The sequence below is a fragment of the Pseudochaenichthys georgianus genome, chromosome 3 (assembly GCF_902827115.2).
Source record: "Pseudochaenichthys georgianus chromosome 3, fPseGeo1.2, whole genome shotgun sequence".
NCBI lineage: Eukaryota > Metazoa > Chordata > Actinopteri > Perciformes > Channichthyidae > Pseudochaenichthys > Pseudochaenichthys georgianus.
In genome coordinates, this window is record NC_047505.1 from 25,596,663 (window position 1) to 25,616,878 (window position 20,216).

The 20,216-nt window shown below is 42.0% G+C and overlaps 1 protein-coding gene across 2 annotated transcripts; it reads left to right on the plus strand.

Annotated features, from left to right (window-relative positions):
- Window positions 1–6: 6 nt before the first annotated feature.
- Window positions 7–20,093, plus strand: secisbp2l (SECIS binding protein 2-like). 2 transcript variants are annotated; one of them, XM_034107734.2, is made up of 18 exons: window positions 7–235; window positions 4,900–5,120; window positions 6,213–6,534; window positions 6,645–6,783; window positions 11,859–12,109; window positions 12,531–12,555; window positions 12,679–12,794; window positions 13,345–13,449; window positions 13,538–13,648; window positions 14,414–14,581; window positions 14,774–14,915; window positions 15,303–15,478; window positions 15,631–15,763; window positions 15,875–16,037; window positions 17,001–17,221; window positions 17,780–17,934; window positions 18,042–18,261; window positions 18,903–20,093. In XM_034107734.2, the coding sequence occupies exons 1-18, from the start codon at window positions 215–217 to the stop codon at window positions 19,520–19,522; spliced, it is 3,309 nt and encodes a 1,102-aa protein (XP_033963625.1). In that variant the 5' UTR covers window positions 7–214; the 3' UTR covers window positions 19,523–20,093. The 2 variants fall into 2 exon arrangements, with proteins under 2 accessions (XP_033963625.1, XP_033963634.1); XM_034107743.2 differs by having other exon boundaries at window positions 11,859–12,079.
- The last annotated feature ends 123 nt before the right edge of the window (window positions 20,094–20,216 follow it).

Genomic DNA, 20,216 nt, shown 5'->3' on the forward strand with positions numbered 1-20,216 from the left:
CAGTGACACCAGCCGTTAGCTCGCTCGCACCAGAGCTAGCAGCTAGTCGGTGGAGAGACAACCAGCTGACGCAGCAGCAGCTAGCGGTTCTTAGGAACTGGGTGTGAGTCTTCAGTGATACTTATTATTATTCACAATGAAGAAATTAAAAGAGCCCACATCCTGACGTCTACATTTTGGCCAATGACCGTATGTCGCGGTGTCGTTGACTGACATGGACGCTAGTGACAACAAGGTACAGTTTATTCTGAAATGATCAGTGTTTTTGTATGGAGCTGTAGCCCGTGGAAGAAGAAGGGGCATAACGCTAGTTTACGCTGTCGAGGCCCAGTATCGCACTGTTAACGTCATCATTAAAAACATAAGCAACTATTACCTTATTGTAATTATTACCAGTTGAGAGGTTTACATCTGATATTTGTGTCTGTAACCATACAAACGGCACACTATGTTTCGGTGCTTTTCACGAGGCAGTATTGCAAACAGTTATCCAGTTTGGCTAGCAAGCTAAGACAGCTAACGGTGACCGCAGCTTATTACAACGCGGATAAAGCATTCCTGTCTTTTGTCACAGTTCATGTATTTTTGGGCCATTTTACAAAATGACTATCGATTTGCATGACAATAATCCCGTATGATAAAACCAGAAAGACAGTTTGTGTTCACATTTAGCCTGGAGAGCTAGCTAGTCTTAAAGCTAAACATATCAGCTGTCATTTGACGGAGCTGGTCATGTTAATTGACACATACAGCTAGCAGTGTTTTTTGTCAAATGTGTGGTTTGGTCCGAATTTGGAGAGGTGACCAAAAGGTTTCATCTGAGTGACTGTCAGGAATGTGTGCACGATGAGAGCTTTGTTATTGTCAGAAGAGGCGGAGAGGTATCGTGAGTAGAGGAATATCTGGTTCTGCTGCATGCATAGCATTCTTCTGACGATGTTTGCAATGCAGAGAGTTCGGGTTTGTCGCTGTTTGGTTGTTGTCCCAACGAGTATTGACAATCAATACCTGAGATTACACTCCTTTAGCTGGTACATCTCATGATGCAGTTTTCTGACACTATAGGGGCTCCTAAACTCATATGTGAGATTGAATGCATCTGAAAATGTGTATTCAAGTTGTGTGCTAATCATCAGTTCTGGTTTCATTAAGTGAAACCCCCTTAAAAGCTTTATGCATATGCTTTAGTTTCTAAACAAAACCATCCGGCTCTCAGTACAGAAACGGTCTGTTGGTGTTTGAAAGCAACTGGTGTGAGAATACGTGCTTACACAAACAGAGGCTTGTGAGATTAGAAACTCCCACTCTAATCACTCTGAAATCTCTCATCCCCAATGAATGCACATCTGGGTCTGACCTCATAGCCTGTTCCACAATCACAGCTATTCTCACTAACACAGAGATACTACAAAGACACACTTGGGTCTCAAGAGATGGATCTGCTGGCCAGCTCTGTTTTACCTCAATACGTACACAGATTCTTTCTGTATAATTATCTTATCCTACCTTATCCTCTCAAACTTAATCCAATAATAACACCCTATCAGCTATACTGTACCATCGCACAGGTTCAGACAAACTACTGCAGTACTAAACCCTTCCAGACATATTTGTCTGGGCATGGAAGCTGTAACTACCTGGAGGTTTGTAAATATCTTTCCTCAAGACTGTAGGTTGATTGTCTTCACCACGCACCATTTACAATGATTTTATTTAGTTCGGATGTGATCTATAGATTATTTAAGTCAAGTGAGGTCACCACCCACGGACAGTAGCATGGGAGACAATAGCTGTCTGTGTGACATCCACTGGCTACACTGATGTCTATTCATGCATCCCGACCTCTGTTTCAGAGAAGTGTGGACGCCTTTGTCCTCGGAACCCTGTCACCTCTCCTCATCCTTTGCAAAAAATAGCAGATTATTTTAATGCGACCTCTTCGGCAGAGCTGCCACCTCGGGTCAGGCCGATGCCTCCATGATGTTAAGTTAGGAGCAGTCCGAGGTGTGAAAGATGCTCCCAGACAGCAGTGACTAAATAACACAGCTGCCCTTCCTGTACTTAAATAAGTGGGAACATTTTGTTTTTAGTTGGCAATTTTAACAATAATTAAATAACTTAATAATCCAGTTTATTCATGTAGTTTATGAAAAGCAACGGTAAAAAGTGCTTCACCACAAACACTTTAATCAAAACAATAGGTTACACTAAAGTATTTGCCCTACCAGGAAAGCAAAAGCATTAGATAAATAAACTCCATCCATCCATCTTCTCCCGCTTATCCGTGGTCGGGTCGCGGGGGTAGCAGTTCCAGCAGAGAGCCGCAAACTTTCTTTTCCCTGGCGACATCAACCAGCTCTGACTGGGGGATCCCAAGGCGCTCCCAGGCCAGCGAAGAGATATAATCCCTCCACCTGGTCCTAGGTCTACCCCTTGGTCTCTTCCCAGCTGGACGTGCCTGGAACACCTCCCTAGGGAGGCGCCCAGGTGGCATCCTAACTAGGTGCCCGAACCACCTCAACTGGCTCCCTTCGACGTGAAGGAGGAGCGGCTCAACTCCGAGTCCCTCCCGGATGACCGAACTTCTCACCTTATCCCTAAGGGAGACACCAGCCACCCTGCGGAGAAAACCCAATCTCGGCCGCTTGTATCCGCGATCTCGTTCTTTCGGTCATGACCCATCCTTCATGACCATAGGTGAGGGTAGGAACGAAAATGGCCTGGTAGACAGAGAGCTTTGCCTTCTGGCTCAGCTCCCTTTTCGTCACAACGGTGCGGTAAAGCGACTGCAGTACCGCTCCCGCTGCTCCGATTCTCCGGCCCATCTCACGCTCCATTGTTCCCTCACTCGAGAACAAGACCCCGAGATACTTGAACTCCTTCACTTGGGGTAAGGACTCATTCCCTACTTGGAGTGGACAGTACATCGGTTTCCTGCTGAGAACCATGGCCTCAGATTTGGAGGTGCTGATCCTCATCCCAGCCGCTTCACACTCGGTTGCGAACCAATCCAGTGAGTGCTGAAGGTCGCAGACCGATGAAGCCATCAGAACCACATCATCTGCAAAAAGCAGTGGTGCAATCCTTAGTCCACCGAACTGCAGACCCCCTCCCCCACGACTACGCCTCGAAATCCGATCCATGTAATAAACTTAAAACATTTAATGATGACACTTTTCTTTATTCTATATGTCAAGAACAAATCGCAGTGTAAATCAATTTTTACGATTTAAACATTGACTTCAAAATGGAACAAAGAAGGCATTTGATATAGAGAAACATCTTCAAAGTGATTTAAAAGGAGCAAAATGGAGTTCCTCAGGCACATGCTCAGTCCCCTTTTACCGTTCACAGTGTTTGTTTTTAAGGAGGACTCCTTGATAAGTTACTTGGTTTGACAAGCGTCAAAGGAAATGGAAGCTATTACATTTATTCTGACATTAAAAAACATAATATTATATTTATAAGTTCAAAGTTATTTATTTGTCATAAAGAGGAACATTCAATATATCAAAATCATTTTAAAATTCACAATAATTAACACTATGACTTTAAAATAAGGATCTGTTTAAAGGTTTGTAATAAAATCTAGGATACTCTGTTGAATTGTACATGTAATATTCAGTTTTATACATGAAAACAATGGCATGCTTTCGGATAGATTATTTATTTATGACTAAGCATCTCTTTTTTGAAAAAATGTCTTCAGTGGCTAATTAAGATTTGAAGTACTTTAGTGTTTCCGACCCAAGCCTGCCTTGGAGTGCCCGGGCCGGCCCTCTAATCTTCAGCCTTTCTGGAGCCCACTGTACCATTGCTACTGCACAGCTGCTGTTGGGCCATACATCCAGAAGAAGTGACTTGGAGAGGACATTCTTGTGGCTTTGCCTGTCATAAATGTCCCACTTTTAAAACAAATGTGCCTTATTGATTTATTCCTAAAGCTTTTAGTTTCCAGAACTTGGATGTTGTTGTTTTTTTTTTAAATTGTTCTCATACGTTTAGAACTGTTTAGTTATTTGTATGTTGCTCATAATCTGGCAGAGCTGTCCCTGGGACGTCTCAATCCATACTATTAACTTGGGTGTGTTTTGAATATATTTAGCATATTTTATGGCAGCCTTTTAAAAAAAAAAAGAAGTTATTTTTGGCTTTGAGCTAAAGAGACTTACCTAATTTGACCATATTAACAAGAAGCTGCTGATTGTTTATATCTTTCACCACTGTTTATCTAGCTGCAGATGTCTTAGTCACTTGAGAAATTGACTGTCAAAAATAGCTGGAGCCCTTTTTTGACATGTTGTGTACATTGCAGTTGTATCACGTGATGTGTTTAACCTTTTAAAGGTTTTATCTATGATACGTTTTTATTGATGATGGTACACACTTAAGACTGTAAACCAACTGGAACCGTATGAGGAGTCGGTGCTTAGCTGGGATGAACACTAACCAAATGAAAGATTGTTTAGTAAACCATCTACAGCCCTCTCTGTCAAACTTTCTCAAGTTAATAATCTTTAAATGCTTTGGCATAGATCTTTCTCTTTTTGATTGCAGGATTGGTCATATTCTTGTAAATGTAATGTCTTAGCAAGATGACTTCACAAACTACACAAACCTACCCTTACAATAAAGCAAATCATTGGATTAATGTTGGTGAATTTCCATTACTATGTTGATTCCACTCCACTAAAACGATCACTTTCCATCCAATGGAATTACAAATAATGAAATAAAAGGATCCCCAGTACCGTGTCAATACAGAGAATGTGCTGCTGATTGACTTGGGCAACCTTGTTTGACAGATATCTCTGCTTTTTGGAGTAGACCTAACTTCTCAGTCAATGAACCATGTAGTCATTAATGAGTAACAACTGTTTTTTTTTGTCATGGGTGCAGGATGTGAAGCTTTCAGCCGAAGTGGAACCGTTCATCCCACAGAAGAAAGATCTTGAAGGATCCCTTGCCAGAATGAGTCTTTCTGGAGAAGCAGGAGGAGGAGGCGCAGGAGGAGGAGGGGGCGGAGGTTTAGGAGGAAATGGAGGAGGCGTGGAAACCACTCCCATACCCAGCTACCTCATCACCTGCTACCCTTTCGTCCAGGAAAATCAACCCAACAGGTTCTGTCTCACTTTCATAAGGGGGTTTTAGTAATGGGAGATATTTTGAAGCATTCATTTCAACCCATTAAACTCTGATTAAATGGCACCAGTGGTTCTCGTCTATGATAGTTATGTATTTTGCAGATTCCATGTGGTATTGTGGGATGCCTGGTGTCCCCATTTCAAACTGGAACTTTCTATTTGAAGAAAAACCCATTCCCTGCGCTGTCTTCTACAATAATATTGAAAAGAAGATGAAAACACAGCATGCCTAGTGAGATTACAATCACATCCTTTGTGCACAACTGTGCATTGGTTTAGATCTGTTAGATTGCTCACTATTTTAGGGCAGCTTGATTATGAATGGAAACCTCCAAAGAGTTTACATGGAACCACAATCTATGTTTCCAGTGGCTCTTTCTTTGTCCGGAGTGATCTGCTGTATCCTTGCACACATCCGTTCCTTTGTTTCCTTTCCCCCTATTTGAATGCGAGGAAATGGCCGGTATAGTAGGCTGGCTGTGGAAATGTCATTTGGATCCTTATCAACATTTCTGCATACCGTGAACACACCCCCTAACAAATTGACCATCATGCAAATCACTGCAGCATCAAAAATATTAACCAGTGGAATGTCAGTCTTACAAAAAGAAACTTTAAATTTATATTTAAATCCTTTTTTTATTTTTAAGCATGATCATTTATGTTTTAATTAGGGATACATCTTTAAAGGCCATTTTGGATTCAAACCTCTCTGCACAATGTGCAAACATGTCCTTATTTTACAAAACACATGGATGTGGTGGATGTCCTAGAGACAATACAAACTGAGAATATTTAAAATACAGGAAACAAAGATGAGTGTGTGAGATTCTTAACAATGAATTACAGCTAATCAAGCTATAATCTCTTCCTTACCAACATAACAGCGCATACTTAAAATTGAGGAACAAAAAACATTTGACACCTAAAGACCTTAGTATCACAACAACATGACCTGCAGCACAGCCTTTCTTTATTGTTTTACATCATATATTGTAAAGTGTCCTGCAGTATTAGTATGGGAGTGCCCATGCTAATATAATGTGATTCCTCTCTTCCCCTTCACAGGCAACATCCTATGTATAATGGAGGGGAGCTGCGCTGGCAGCAGCCTAACCCCAGCCCCGGAGGGTCATACCTGGCTTACCCCATCATGTCTTCACCCCAGCCTCCTGTCTCCAATGACTACGCTTACTACCAGATTATGCCTGCTCCCTGCCCTCCTGTGATGGGCTTCTACCAGCCCTTCCATGGAACCTATGGTGGTCCTGTGCAAGCTGGAGTGGTCAACCCTGTCTCTGCAGATGTTGCTGAAAGACCACTCTCTCTGGGGCCTGCATACGGGATGGGCAGGGGGAGAGGCATGGTCCGACCGAATGTTATCCCAAAGGTAAAGAAGGTCACCATCCATGTTTTATTGCTGTGACAATGATGCCATTGTATTTGTAATACTAATAAGTGTACCTCTTTATGCACCACTTCTTAATCTTTCTCATACAGCAACAGTTAGGTATGTGCCTGCCTCCAAGAGGTCGCCGGCCTCCAACCAGGAGTGTGGCCGTGCAGAAGGAGGTGTGTACTTTGGGGCCTGATGGGAGGACCAAGACAGTCATGTTGGTGGATGCAGCACAGCAAACCGGTAAGAATACTAAGGCAGTAAATAAAGGTGCAGAACATTCCGTTTTATTTTAATAATAAAAAACGGTGCCAACTTTAGATAAAGATCTGTTTATTGTTTGTAGCAGTGGGAATATTCTGAGCCTGAGTTTCCAGTTAAGTGAACGGCCAACGTCAGCAATGTTCTCAGTCATTCAATTAATTCAATGCAAGGCTTTATTGTCATGTGCACAGTAGCTACAGTGTAGATATGGCAATGCGAAGCTTAAGTCCTAGGCTCCTCCAACAATGCAACATGAATATATATATATATATATATATATTATATATATTATATATATATATATACAGTGGGGCAAAAAAGTATTTAGTCAGCCACCAATTGTGCAAGTTCTCCCACTTAAAAAGATGAGAGGCCTGTCATTTTCATCCTAGGTATACCTCAACTATGAGAGACGAAATGAGAAAGAAAAAAAATCCAGAAAATCACATTGTCTGATTTTTAAAGAATGTATTTGCAAATTATGGTGGAAAATAAGTATTTGGTCAATAACAAAAGTTAATTTCAATACTTTGTTATATACCCTTTGTTGGCAATGACAGAGGTCAAACGTTTTCTGTAAGTCTTCACAAGGTTTTCACACACTGTTGCTGGTATTTTGGCCCATTCCTCCATGCAGATCTCCTCTAGAGCAGTGATGTTTTTGGGGACACAGACTTTCAACTCCCTCCAAAGATTTTCTATGGGGTTGCAGGGGCGGATCTAGAAAAATATTCATGGAGTGGCAAGAGGGTGGCAGGAGAATTTCAGGGGTGGCATCCCCTGGCAGAAGTATATGCTGATTTAATCGCAGTCATATCAATCAATGTTAACTTGGAAAGCCACAATATTGATATTTTAACTCAATAAAATTAGGTGACATTATTGTGGCACATCAGTGAAGCCTTACATATAAATATATAAGGTGGCAGACATACTTTAATGCATTTTAACTGAATGAGTTGGTTTCACTCTTAGACCAGCAGGGGTACCAAATATATGCAGACTGCTGCAATAAGTACATTAATTAACTGTCTCATCGATGTGTGTCTGTATGAATATGATAATATTAACAATCATATTATTCCTATCAGCTGTCAATCACTGTTATGATTCACATATTCAGTGTTATTATTAAATAAACTATATTTTAAATTTAATTTTAATTTAATGATGAATGTTCCTCAAGATGCTTGCTCACCCTCCTTCAAATTTGAAAGACAATTAATTACTATCATATATCAAAAGAATCAAAAGAACAGTTCAGCGCCCCACAACTTCATTGCAAACACTTACAACCTGGACTTTACATCAGAAAGAACAACCATTAAAGAAGTGACTAACTGCATCAGTTAGGGTTAAAAAACATGTATTCAGCTAAAACATATACATCGCTACAGTTATTATCCAGTGGAAAGCCCTTACCTACTGGCCTAGTTAAATCAAAGTGGTTACTTTTGTTTGGCTGGGCAGTGTAGTTTTACACATCGTCTTATTTGACTTTCTCAGGACTTGAAACTGTTTTTTGGGGGCACACCCCCACAAAGAAGAAAAATATATTTACATCATCTTAACAGTTTATTATTCTCATCGACTCATCCGTGAGCAGAGCATCAAGTTGGCATGCCTATAACAGCTGAATGTGGCGATTACCATCTTGATCAGCAAAACGCCTCACAAACTTATTAAGATTTAAAGCTATGGTGCGTTTTGATTCAATGCTGAGTACAGCCAAACTTGACAGGCTCTTCTCTGTCATTGTAGACCGCAAACAGTGGCGGCGCCAGAGTATTTGGGTTGGGTAATCTATGGTAGGGCTAACCCATACAGTGGTGGAGCTCAAGTCAGTATTTGCAATGTAATTACATACACGCTCCCCTTGACAGTGAAACGCCACGTGTGAGGTTTAGATTATTTCCCTGTCTCAATCCAAATTGAACTGTATGAAATAAAAAGGCACATTTGTCTTGTAGTAAATAAAAAGGGCGACCTGGAGCCAATTCTGCAATTTACCCACAAGTTAAATAGTTGACATGCTGAAAACCCAACCCCTGCAGGGGGGTCTGGGGGGATGCTCCCCCAGGAGATTTTTTGAAATACTAACATAAAATACACATTCTGGTACACTCTTGAGAAGAAAAATAAATAAATCTATTACTACACGACATATTTAAAAAAATGAATGCCATTTTAGTTTTTTGTTACTTTGTTCTGAAAGCTGAACCTGCTGCTCCTCACAGAGAGACGAGGGAAGAGGCTGTGTGAATTACTTTACATTGTGGATAAGGGTGGGCATTGTTCTGTGTGTCAAAATGAAAGACAGCCCACACACCTATCAATCATCAAACCGTGGGGTCTTATTTCATTACGTGTTGATTTCTATCAACACGTAATGTTGTATCGATGTATATAGAGATGTACTACCGCAAAAGTATTCTCCGTCGGGACTTCCTGCAACAACACCACGCCATTATCTTGATTCTGATTGGCCAGAAGACATTATCAAAGATGTTCTATTGAGAAGACGATCACTACGTGACAAAAGTTTTAAAAAACGTTTCTAGTCTTCAGTATTTCCAGAGAAGTGGCTACCAATCTTACTAACTGCTGTCTGTGCAATTTACTCCGCGAGTTGGCGGACTTTATTTTGCTTACTTTAACATCATTTTTCATGGTGGGGCTAAGGTGGGGCTAAGCCATTTATTGGTATGGCTGTAGCCTACCCCAGGCATACCCTGACCCTGACCGCAAATACCTCATTCCTTCCGTCTACTTGGATCAGAAATGCTTCTCATTTTGCGCTGTCCCCCCGTTCAATCATATTTCCACACTTGCGCCAGGGGGGGGGAGGGGTTACAAGGCTCGCGTCTTGTGCTGCATTCACTTGCACTCGGACAACGGAGATTTTCTCTCATAAATGTCCGATGAGCCACAACTTTTCTTTCAAAACAAAGCTGCCAACTGGGGTGGCAGCTGGGGTGGCAAGGCATTTTTCTGAGGTGGCAGCTGCCACCCCGTAGAACCGCCACTGTGGGGTTGAGATCTGGAGACTGGCTAGGCCACTCCAGGACCTTGAAATGCTTCTTACGAAGCCACTCCTTCGTTGCCCGGGCGGTGTGTTTGGGATCATTGTCATGCTGAAAGACCCAGCCACGTTTCATCTTCAATGCCCTTGCTGATGGAAGGAGGTTGTCATTCAAATTCTCACGATACATGGCCCCATTCATTCTTTCCTTTACACGGATCAGTCGTCCTGGTCCCTTTGCAGAAAAACAGCCCCAAAGCATGATGTTTCCACCCCCATGTTTCACAGTAGGTATGGTGTTCTTTGGATGCAACTCAGCATTATTTCTCCTCCAAACACGTCTAGTTGAGTTTTTACCAAAAAGTTCTATTTTGGTTTCATCAGACCATATGACATTCTCCCAATCCTCTTCTGGATCATCTAAATGCTCTCTAGCAAACTTCAGACGGGCCTGGACATGTACTGGCTTAAGCAGGGGGACACGTCTGGCACTGCAGGATTTGAGTCCCTGGCGGCGTAGTGTGTTACTGATGGTAGCCTTTGTTACTTTGGTCCCAGCTCTCTGCAGGTCATTGACTAGGTCCCCCCGTGTGGTTCTGGGATTTTTGCTCACCGTTCTTGTGATCATTTTGACCCCACGGGGTGAGATCTTGCGCGGAGCCCCAGATCGAGGGAGATTATCAGTGGTCTTGTATGTCTTCCATTTTCTAATACTTGCTCCCACAGTTGATTTCTTCACACCAAGCTGCTTACCTATTGCAGATTCAGTCTTCCAGCCTGGTGCAGGTCTACCATTTTGTTTCTGGTGTCCTTTGACAGCTCTTTGGTCTTGGCCATAGTGGAGTTTGGAGTGTGACCGTTTGAGGTTGTGGACAGGTGTCTCTTATACTGATAACGAGTTAAAAGAGGTGCCATTAATACACTTAACAAGTGGAGGACAGAGGAGGCTCTTAAAGAAGAAGTTACAGGTCTGTGAGAGCCAGAAATCTTGTTTGTTTGTAGGTGACCAAATACTTATTTTACCCAGGAATTTACCAATTAATTCATTAAAAATCCTACAATGTGATTTCCTGGATTCTTTCCCCCCATTCTGTCTCTCATAGTTGAAGTGTACCTAGGATGAAAATTACAGGCCTCATCTTTTTAAGTGGGAGAACTTGCACAATTGGTGGCTGACTAAATACTTTTTTGCCCCACTGTATATATATATATATATATATATATATATAGGACATAAAACAAATAGTTTAATAGAAATAAAAAAGTGCGAGAGAATGTTGTGAGATGTGCAAATAAATACAGATCTAAACTTCATTCCTGTGGCTGAGAGGAGTTTGAGGCTTAAAACATTCCAGACTTTTTTAAAGGTGTCTGTTTGACTGGAAAGATTCTTTGTTCACAGACAGAGAGGAAGCACGACACAGTGCCAGTAAGAGAGGCGTCTTATCCTACACTGATGATGCTCATGCTTCACTTCTGAAAGAGAGGGAATGCAGAGTTTCCAGTTGGGGAGCTTAAAATGTTTGCAGCTCATGATGTCAACAGTGATGTCTCTGTTCTAATGAACATGTGTCACAAATATGACTTGGCTTGTTTTTAGGTAACACATAAATCATCTCCAATCGTCACCTGTTTACAGCTTGGTATATACATCTCTATACAAATGTACATCTGATTCATCCCTTTTTAAATGTGGCTTTATGAATGAATTGATTCATTTTTATTTCTATTCAAATATATATTTGTTCATTTTCTAAGAAAAAAAGTATTAGTATGTATTTTATACCTATTTCACTATTTATATCTAGGATCCATTTCTTACGTTAGTTATTTCCTTCTATACATATTTAATGAGCATTGTTGCAGCGAGACAAACGCCAACAACTGCATCTCTGTGATTGTTGTGCACAAGGCAATAGAGAACTTGAAACCTGATCTACTATATTTAAAGTCCTTTTGTTATCTTATATTGATGATTATAGAAGTTGCATTCTTTTGTATCAGGTCTAATCTTCTCTGACTGTGTCCTCAGATTTCCAAGGTGAGTTGTCTGGGCGTTGTGCTGCTGAGCAAGCCAGTCCCCTGCTCTGGAAAAGCCGAACCAAGAGAAGAAGGGCGTCCCATCCCTCTGAGAGCTACGAGCAGGGCGCCAGCGAGGCAGATATCGACAGTGACAGCGGCTACTGCAGCCCCAAACACAACCAGGCTGCCGGGGTAACACAGCGAACAGCAGAGAGTTCAGCAGCTCCAGCAGTAAGTTGGCTACTTACCATCGGCAACAGGGTAACAGACACACTCTAGAAATGTTTAAACTCATAATCCCATAATTATCTAGCTTGTGGATATCATACAAAAGCATTTACCTGAAACACGTCTAGAGTATATCTTTAAAGTGCTGCTTACTATTAGAGTCATGGCAGTTTTTAAAGGTATTTCTGTCTGGGAGCCCTGTAAACAAACAGCATATAGCTTCAATAAAAATGGTATCTTCAAAAGAAACAAAGGTCAGAGATTTGAGAGATAACATGTCACCACATAAATACTCCTCTTGTGTCACAGCACTGTACAGGGCAAATACCAATCAGGGAAATGTAATACAATCATTTAATGACTTCTCGCTGTGTTATTAAAACATTTCACATACTCATGATTTCTCAAGTTGTCTTCTTTTCCTCTACCTTCTCCACATGTCTGTGTTGTATAGGGAGTGGAGGCTGGTGTAATGACAGGTAAGTTTGACAACACAAAGTGTATTACCCTTCCTTCCCCCGCCATGTTCACACAAGGCTTTGACATAATGTATTACAAATGAATGGAGATAATAATTACTAATCATTGTTTTCATTCATTAGCAGGTACATGGGTTAATACAGCCTCTCAGGCTACCCAGAAGTCCTGGGGAGACAGGAACGGACACTTTCACAGAGCAGACCAGAGGAAACATCCTGAACAGAGAAACTTCTCACAGGTACAGTAAATCCACTTTGAGAAGAGGGTTATGTATGTCAGAAGAACAACTGTGGTATTTTGAGAATGGTTGAAATGCAATCATTTTGGTCCTAAGTGGCAGTGAAACTTACTGAGCAGCAGATGAGGAATGAGGAACTCTCTATTCTAATTGTCTGTTACATAGCCCACGTGTTCATAATGGTCTTAGTTTTTATGATTGCAATTGAACATATAATTTATCAGAATTTGTGCTACTGGACATCCAATTACATAACTTTTAGATGTGAGTAGAAGGCTGTTGTAAATCTAAACACATCTCTCACATAATTATATCTGTACTGTCCATCACACATACTAGTGTAGAAAGTATTATTATTATTAAAAGTCTCTCCAGAGTCTGTCGTGATGCAGAGCCACTCACTGTCTGTAGGAATTGGCCTGCAAACTGTGCTCTGCTCTCTCTTTTACCAACAGGTTTCCTTCCTTCACTTGACACAGGATAATAAACATATGAAACACCAGTGATACCCTTTTTAACTCCTGTGTTATCTCCCCTCTGCCTTTTTCAGGATTTCCACAGTGGTTATCAAGGGCGTTTGCCGCTGAACCAATCAGAACACAGGATGCAGCCAGCAGCTGTTACAGAGCTCACACCAGAGCCCCTCTACTTTGAGGTGAGAAGTTTCATTAACACAGTTTAATATAGATTTATTTTAGGCTTTTTTGATTGTTTTGCTCAAATGTAATCTACATGTTTGTCAGGATGAAGATGAGTTCCCAGATCTGGCTACTGCAGGGGCGGCCCAACGCAGCAGCAAACCAGAGTCTGCTGCAGCCCAGACACACATGCATCCTAAGCTGCACAAAAACCTGGTGAGGGAAAGCTTTCTGTAGGCCTCTGTCAATCTCTGCCTCTCTGATCGTAGATTGCTATAATAGAGTGTATTGTCATTTATTGTGTATATTTGATAGTGTGTGGATACTCTAAATATATGTATTTTTAGTTTTCTTATTGTTTATCTTTAAAGTATTTGTATTATATTATATTCTTAAGACATTTTGTGATTCTTGTACATTGACTGTTAATATGCTGCTGTCACAAAACTATTCCCCAACTTGGGATAAATAATAATTTAATACATAATAAGATACACATTTTAATATCATATACGGTATAAAGATATAATGTTTTAAAGTTATTAAATGAAGAAGAAGATAACAATACAAATAGATTTAGCTCCGCATAGGATTTGATGTTTTACTTTTTGTATTGCCTGACATAAACCAATTGTTATTAACTCTCAGTTTATATGAAACTCTCATTTGGAAATACCCAGAAAGTAGTAAACATGACCAGTGATATAGAAAGTCTGCTGGGTATTGTTCATCTCTGCTCTGGGTCTGTTTCATCCCTCCCAATTTGGTATTAGTAATAATTCAGTTTGGGAGCATGTCCCTGTAAACAAACAACACATAGCTTCAATAAAAATGTTATCTTTAAAAGTGAAATGGTATCTTCAAACATAACTTTAGCTGCATTACCAAAATACATTGGGAATCCGGCCAAATGCCTCGACTGTTATCTGTTAATCTTTACCAACATATTAAAAACTGTTTGTGTTTTTACATGCATCACAGCTGGATAACCTGCCAGAAAACTCCCCTATCAACATTGTGCAGACCCCCATCCCGATTACCACCTCTGTTCCCAAGAGGGCCAAAAGCCAGAGGAAGAAGGCTCTGGCTGCTGCCTTGGCCACTGCACAGGAGTACTCTGAAATCAGCATGGAACAGAAGAAACTGCAGGTATCAACACGCACTTTGTCCTCTGGTCATGTAGGCCGGGTTTAGACTGAAAAGCTTTAATGTTCTGGCTTATCGCTGGGTTTCTATTTCTTCTCTCTATTTCTGGCTTGTGATTACCATTCTGATCTTTAGTTGTAGTTAACTGGTTCAATGGAGTGACCTTGTTGTGCCTTTTATTTTCTTGCCCTGCAGGAGAAATTCACCAAAGCAGCAGGGAAGAAGAGTAAAACCTCTGTGGAGCTGGACCTGGGAGACATGCTGGCAGCTTTGGAGAAACACCAGCAGGCTATGAAGGCCAGACAGCTCAACAACACCAAGCCACTGTCTTTTACAGGTACTCATGAACTGAATCAAGTGGTATAAGGGAATAAACAAACATATGACAATATAACAGCCCTACCATAAATTACAATATTGGGATAAAAGCTTAGGCTGTTAATGAGTTGGTTCATTTCCATAGAGTACAATTTTGTATATCTAACATTTGTTGATGGTGAATTGTTCTTTATGGTTTTTTTTTTTAAATCCTCTTGTCCCACTGCGTAATGTTTGTGTATTTAGCTAATACTGAATATATTCTGAAATGTTTGTAACCTTTTGCAAATGTTCTTTCATTCCAATGAAAACATGTTTAAAAAAATATATATGTGCACATATTACAATACGAAATGAGTTTTGTCACATTTAGCATGTAAGCTAATGTTGTGGTCCTTCTCTCCAGTTGGAACAACCACTCCATTCCACAGTTCAGGCTCCACCAGCATGCCGTCCATGTTGAAGGTCCATCAGCAGACGTACACAGCTCCACACAACTCCCTGGACTCCACCGCGCCCCGTATGAAGAGGGGAAAGGAGAGGGAGGTCCCCAAAGTTAAACGGCCAACAGCCCTGAAAAAGGTTAATAATATAAGAGGAATTTATCATTAATGAGTAGTGGAATACATATTTTTTAGTCTTCATGAACATTTGTAAAATGAATAGAGATTTTTGAACCTGCAAATCTTTTTGAGTGCCCTTCTTTTTGACATTTGTGTTGTGCCTTCTGATAGATTATCTTAAAGGAACGTGAAGGGAAAAAAGGGAAACAGAGTGTAGAGCAAGAGACTTCAGGCCACGAGGAGCAGGGGGATGAGTCTCTACATTTTACTGATGACATTGCACGAGAGCCTGCCTCCCAAGAAGGTGAGTGTTATTTATCATCAAGACGTGAAAGCTATTCAGTTTCATATTTTTTCATCCCTGATACAATTGTGTAATTCTTATTTCTGGTGTGCTTTTCTGTTTAACCCTCAGAAAATGGTCTCAGTATGCCCAGCGATGCCTCCCTCTCCCCGGCCAGTCAGAACTCTCCTTACAGCATCACCCCGGTGTCCCAGGGGTCTCCGGCCAGCTCCGGCATCGGGAGTCCCATGGCCTCGAACGCCATCACCAAGATCCACAGCCGACGTTTCAGAGAGTAAGAACACACTTTCACCCCATGTTAAGTAAAACAAAGAACATTGAACAGGGCAGGACTTTTGTAGGAATCCCTGGCATCAAATCGTCTCAGAAATGCTCCATGTGGAAGTACAAAAATGTGAGCAAAGCAAATACTTCTCCCACTCAAAAGCCAGAGCCTTGGCTGTGAAACGATCTGAAAGTTGAAGGCTGTTTTAAGGATGGAGCTGTACAATAAAGACTTGTCTAGCACAGATGCCAAGCACATTGTTCTTTCTCAGCAAAAACCGATGCCAGTGGTCACAAACACATCTTTGTCCTCTGTGTCCTCCGTGTCCTCTGCCGTCGGCCTATTGTACGAGCCCACCCTTTCCTAACAGATTTTTACAGACCCCTGTAGCCAAGCTCCTCCTCTCAGCGCTGACCCGCATGACGCTGGATCCTCAGGCCACACGACGTCGATCTTTCGATAAATATCTCCACAATGCCTCCGAGAGAATGCATAACACCTAATGGATCTGCTTTACTTGGAGAGGCGCATCCAGATTCAGAAAATGGCTCAGATAACAGAAAAAGCCAACAGGAAGAAGTTAAAGAAAGTGTTAATGAACAGCAGTCAACATTTTGAATCATTTTAAGAAGAACACATGTTGAACAATTAATATTATTGTAAACTAGAGGTAATAGAGGATGCTTGTTCTTTTAATAGCTTGTATTGTTGGACCAACACCCCATATCCAAAGGCTTATCAGATAAAGAAAGGTCGCGTATTACTGCAATTCAGAGGCTGAGACCAAATAATGTTCATTATCTTGCTCAAAAAATATGTTATTATCCAAATTGTGCAGATATTTCTTTTTTATAGGAATTGACTTATCTAATTATAAGCTAATAGTTAAAGTTCCAAAGTTGGACATTTCGAAACATAATCTTTTGCTATTTTGCCACTTATTCATTAACCTCAATTATTTTTCCTCCGCAGGTACTGTAACCAGGTGCTGAGTAAGGAGATCGACGAGGGTGTGACGATGCTGCTACAGGAGCTAGTTCGCTTCCAGGAGCGCGTCTACCAGAAGGATCCCACCAAAGCCAAATCCAAACGCCGCCTGGTCATGGGTCTCAGAGAGGTCACAAAGCACATGAAGTTAAATAAGATTAAGTGCGTCATCATCTCTCCCAACTGTGAGAAGATCCAGGCCAAAGGTGAATCATTTTGTTTTACTGTTTCCAGCCTGAGATCTGACCACCAGAGCTGTGTTACATTTTCAAAACAGGATTTAAATTATTTTGTTTCAATGTATTAAAAGACAATGTGAAAGGGGTCACATGTGGAGAATTATCACTTGTACAGAGTTTTACATATAGTTTCAGCTAATTGTTTAACTGTCCAGCCCAGTGCTGATGGTGAACCAAAACAGTTGACTGATAAATAAGGTTGCTCCATAACGGCTAAATGTTAAATAAGTGACTATTTGCTGAATAGTTTTACCAGCCTAAAAGTGATGCTGCTTGTTTACGCTGCCCCCAAGTGGGCAACAACTCAGTTATTGCTCCTTTTTAAAAGTTCATGATTTATTGTCTGCAGAGGGTTTACACTGTACAACCCCAGCTTGGTAGTGTAGATCCCTCATGCTGACTTTAATATTCTCATCATAAAAAACAGCATGTTTCTTGATCAAGTTGTTAGTGTTTATTTTATGTTGATTTTGACAATCATTTTCTCAAATTGTGTACATTTTATCGAGTGTCTTTTTGTTGCAGGTGGTTTGGATGAAGCTCTGTACAACGTAATTGCCATGGCTCGGGACCAGGAGATCCCGTTTGTGTTTGCCTTGGGCAGAAAAGCTCTCGGACGCTGCGTCAACAAACTAGTGCCTGTCAGTGTGGTTGGGATTTTCAACTATTCAGGAGCTGAGGTTAGTTACTCCCATCCTACCTTTAAGTTATTATAAATTGCTGTTAATATTGTATTGTCTACCCATCAGATGAAGACCTCTTACTAACTTGGTTAAACTTCCGTCAGGGTCTCTTTAACAGTTTAGTGTCTCTGACCGAAGAGGCAAGGAAAGCCTACAAGGAGATGGTGTCCGCTCTGGAGCAGGAGCAGGCCGAGGAGGCTCTGAAAAATGACAAGAAGGTCCCTCACCACATGGGCCATTCCCGCAACCACTCTGCTGCTTCTGCTATCTCCTTCTGCTCCATTTTCTCTGAGCCCATCTCAGAGGTCAATGAAAAGGAGTATGGTAAGCCCCCTCGTTTATTGTGATAGATTTGTGTTAGGGCTGCTCAAACTTTTCTTTAATTAATAATAATAAAAAATAATCGTTTTATTTAGATTACGTTGTTTTCGTAATCGTTACAAGCCATAATCGTAATTGCGATTAAAATACGATTAATTGAGCAGCCCTAATTTGTGTGTAGTATATGTAATCAGTGGTGAAAGAATTATTCAGATATTTGCTTGATTAAAAAATAGTAATGGAGCATAACCATAGACTGTATATATAAAGAGATTACACATGCACTAAATAAGATAAAAAGTCTGGCAGTGGGACTTGGACTCTGAGCGATAGGGTCGCTGGTTCAAGTCCCCGTACAGACTTAAAATATTATGGAGTGTGGACTGGTACTTTGAGAGGTCCCAGTTCACCTCCCCTCTCCACGCCCTGCCGTGATGCCCTTGAGCAAGGTACCAGACACCACCACCACCCCCCCCCACTCCCATTGCTCCCCGGGCGCTGTACAATAGCTGCCCACTTCTCCTAGTTCTAGCATGGGTTAAAAGCAGAGACCACATGTCATTGTGTGTGCTGTGTGCATGAACATGTGTGACCAATAAAGAGGGTTTCATCCTCCAATTCTATTTTTCTATAAATTCCTTCAGAGACCAACTGGCGGAGTATGGTGGAGACTTCCGATGCCCTGGAGCCTATTGAGGCTGCGCCCAGTCGTCCTGTGCCCCCAACAGCCGCACCCAAAGTCAGTGTGCACTCCGCAGCCTCCACCAGCACTGCCCACCCAGCCACCACCGCCCCCCAGCCCAGGACCGCACCTTCATCACTGACACAGGGTCCCAGTGAGAGGGACGAGGTGCGGGTGGACGACCGCTTGGAGCTGGCCTCTCAGCAAAGTACAGAGACGGGCTCATTGGACGGGAGCTGCAGGGGCCCCTTGAACTCCTCCATCACCTCCACCACCTCCACCCTGGTCCCCGGGATGTTGGAGGAGGCGGACGAGGAGGAAGAGGAGGAGGACGACTACACCCCCGAACCTATTTCTGTAGAAGTGCCCACCCTCAGCAGCCGCATCGAATCCTGGGTGTCAAAGACGCTGGAAAACCTGCAGCTGGGGAAGAGCCAGGAAAGTACAGAGGAGGAGGAGGAGGAGGAAGATGAAGAAGAGGAGAAAGTGCAGAGTGAAGAGGAGGACATCGATTCGGCGGACATCGCAGACGAGAGGACGGAGGACAAAGAGGCAGTGGAGGTTAAGAAAGTCAGCGGTTGATCTCCCCCCTCTGTTCATACACTCATTTCCTCTGTCGCTCTCTCGTCCTTCTCTCGTCCCTCTTCACAGCAACCAGCAGCTTTTCCTCTCTCTCTCTCTCTCTCTCTCTCTCTCTCTCTCTCTCTCTCTAACCCCTGACACCAGACATAATCTCAGGTATCCAACCAACTGACCAACACTCACAAGCATTACACAGACACTGATCGACTCACCGCATCGCAGACAGCTAACACAGTCTGAGGGATAGTAGTTCACCAACACTCCTCTCGTAGTTTAAAAGGATGCCCTCACTTCTTCGGCCCATAACCTGCTACACTTGAATCCAGAGGGAAGTTTTTCACTTTCCCCCTCCAAAGCTGAACTCTTTTTAGAGTCAGGGACGTTTCTAGGAGCAAGTGATGAGTGCTATCTGTGAGTGCTGTCTGAAGCTCACAGAGGAGGAAGGTTGGAACCTCTCAGCTCCCATCTTCATACAGAGCTCACACGGTTTACAGCTCTTCAAGTATTTGTGTGTGTGTGTGTGTGTGTGTGTGTGTGTGTGTGTGTGTGTGTGTGTGTGTGTGTGTGTGTGTGTGTGTGTGTGTGTGTGTGTGTGTGTGTGTGTGTGTGTGTGTGTGTGTGTGTGTGTGTGTGTGTGTGTGTGGTGTGTGTGTGTGTGTGTGTGTGTGTGTGTGTGTGTGTGTGTGTGTGTGTG

What these genes read in the sequence shown, in the direction of transcription:
- secisbp2l (XM_034107734.2), top strand. Translation starts at nt 215, where the DNA reads ATGGACGCTAGTGACAACAAG. An exon ending in GGATGCAGCACAGCAAACCG is followed by an intron (nt 6,784 to 11,858) that starts GTAAGAATACTA and finishes CTGTGTCCTCAG; the next exon opens with ATTTCCAAGGTGAGTTGTCT. An exon ending in GGCCAACAGCCCTGAAAAAG is followed by an intron (nt 15,479 to 15,630) that starts GTTAATAATATA and finishes GCCTTCTGATAG; the next exon opens with ATTATCTTAAAGGAACGTGA.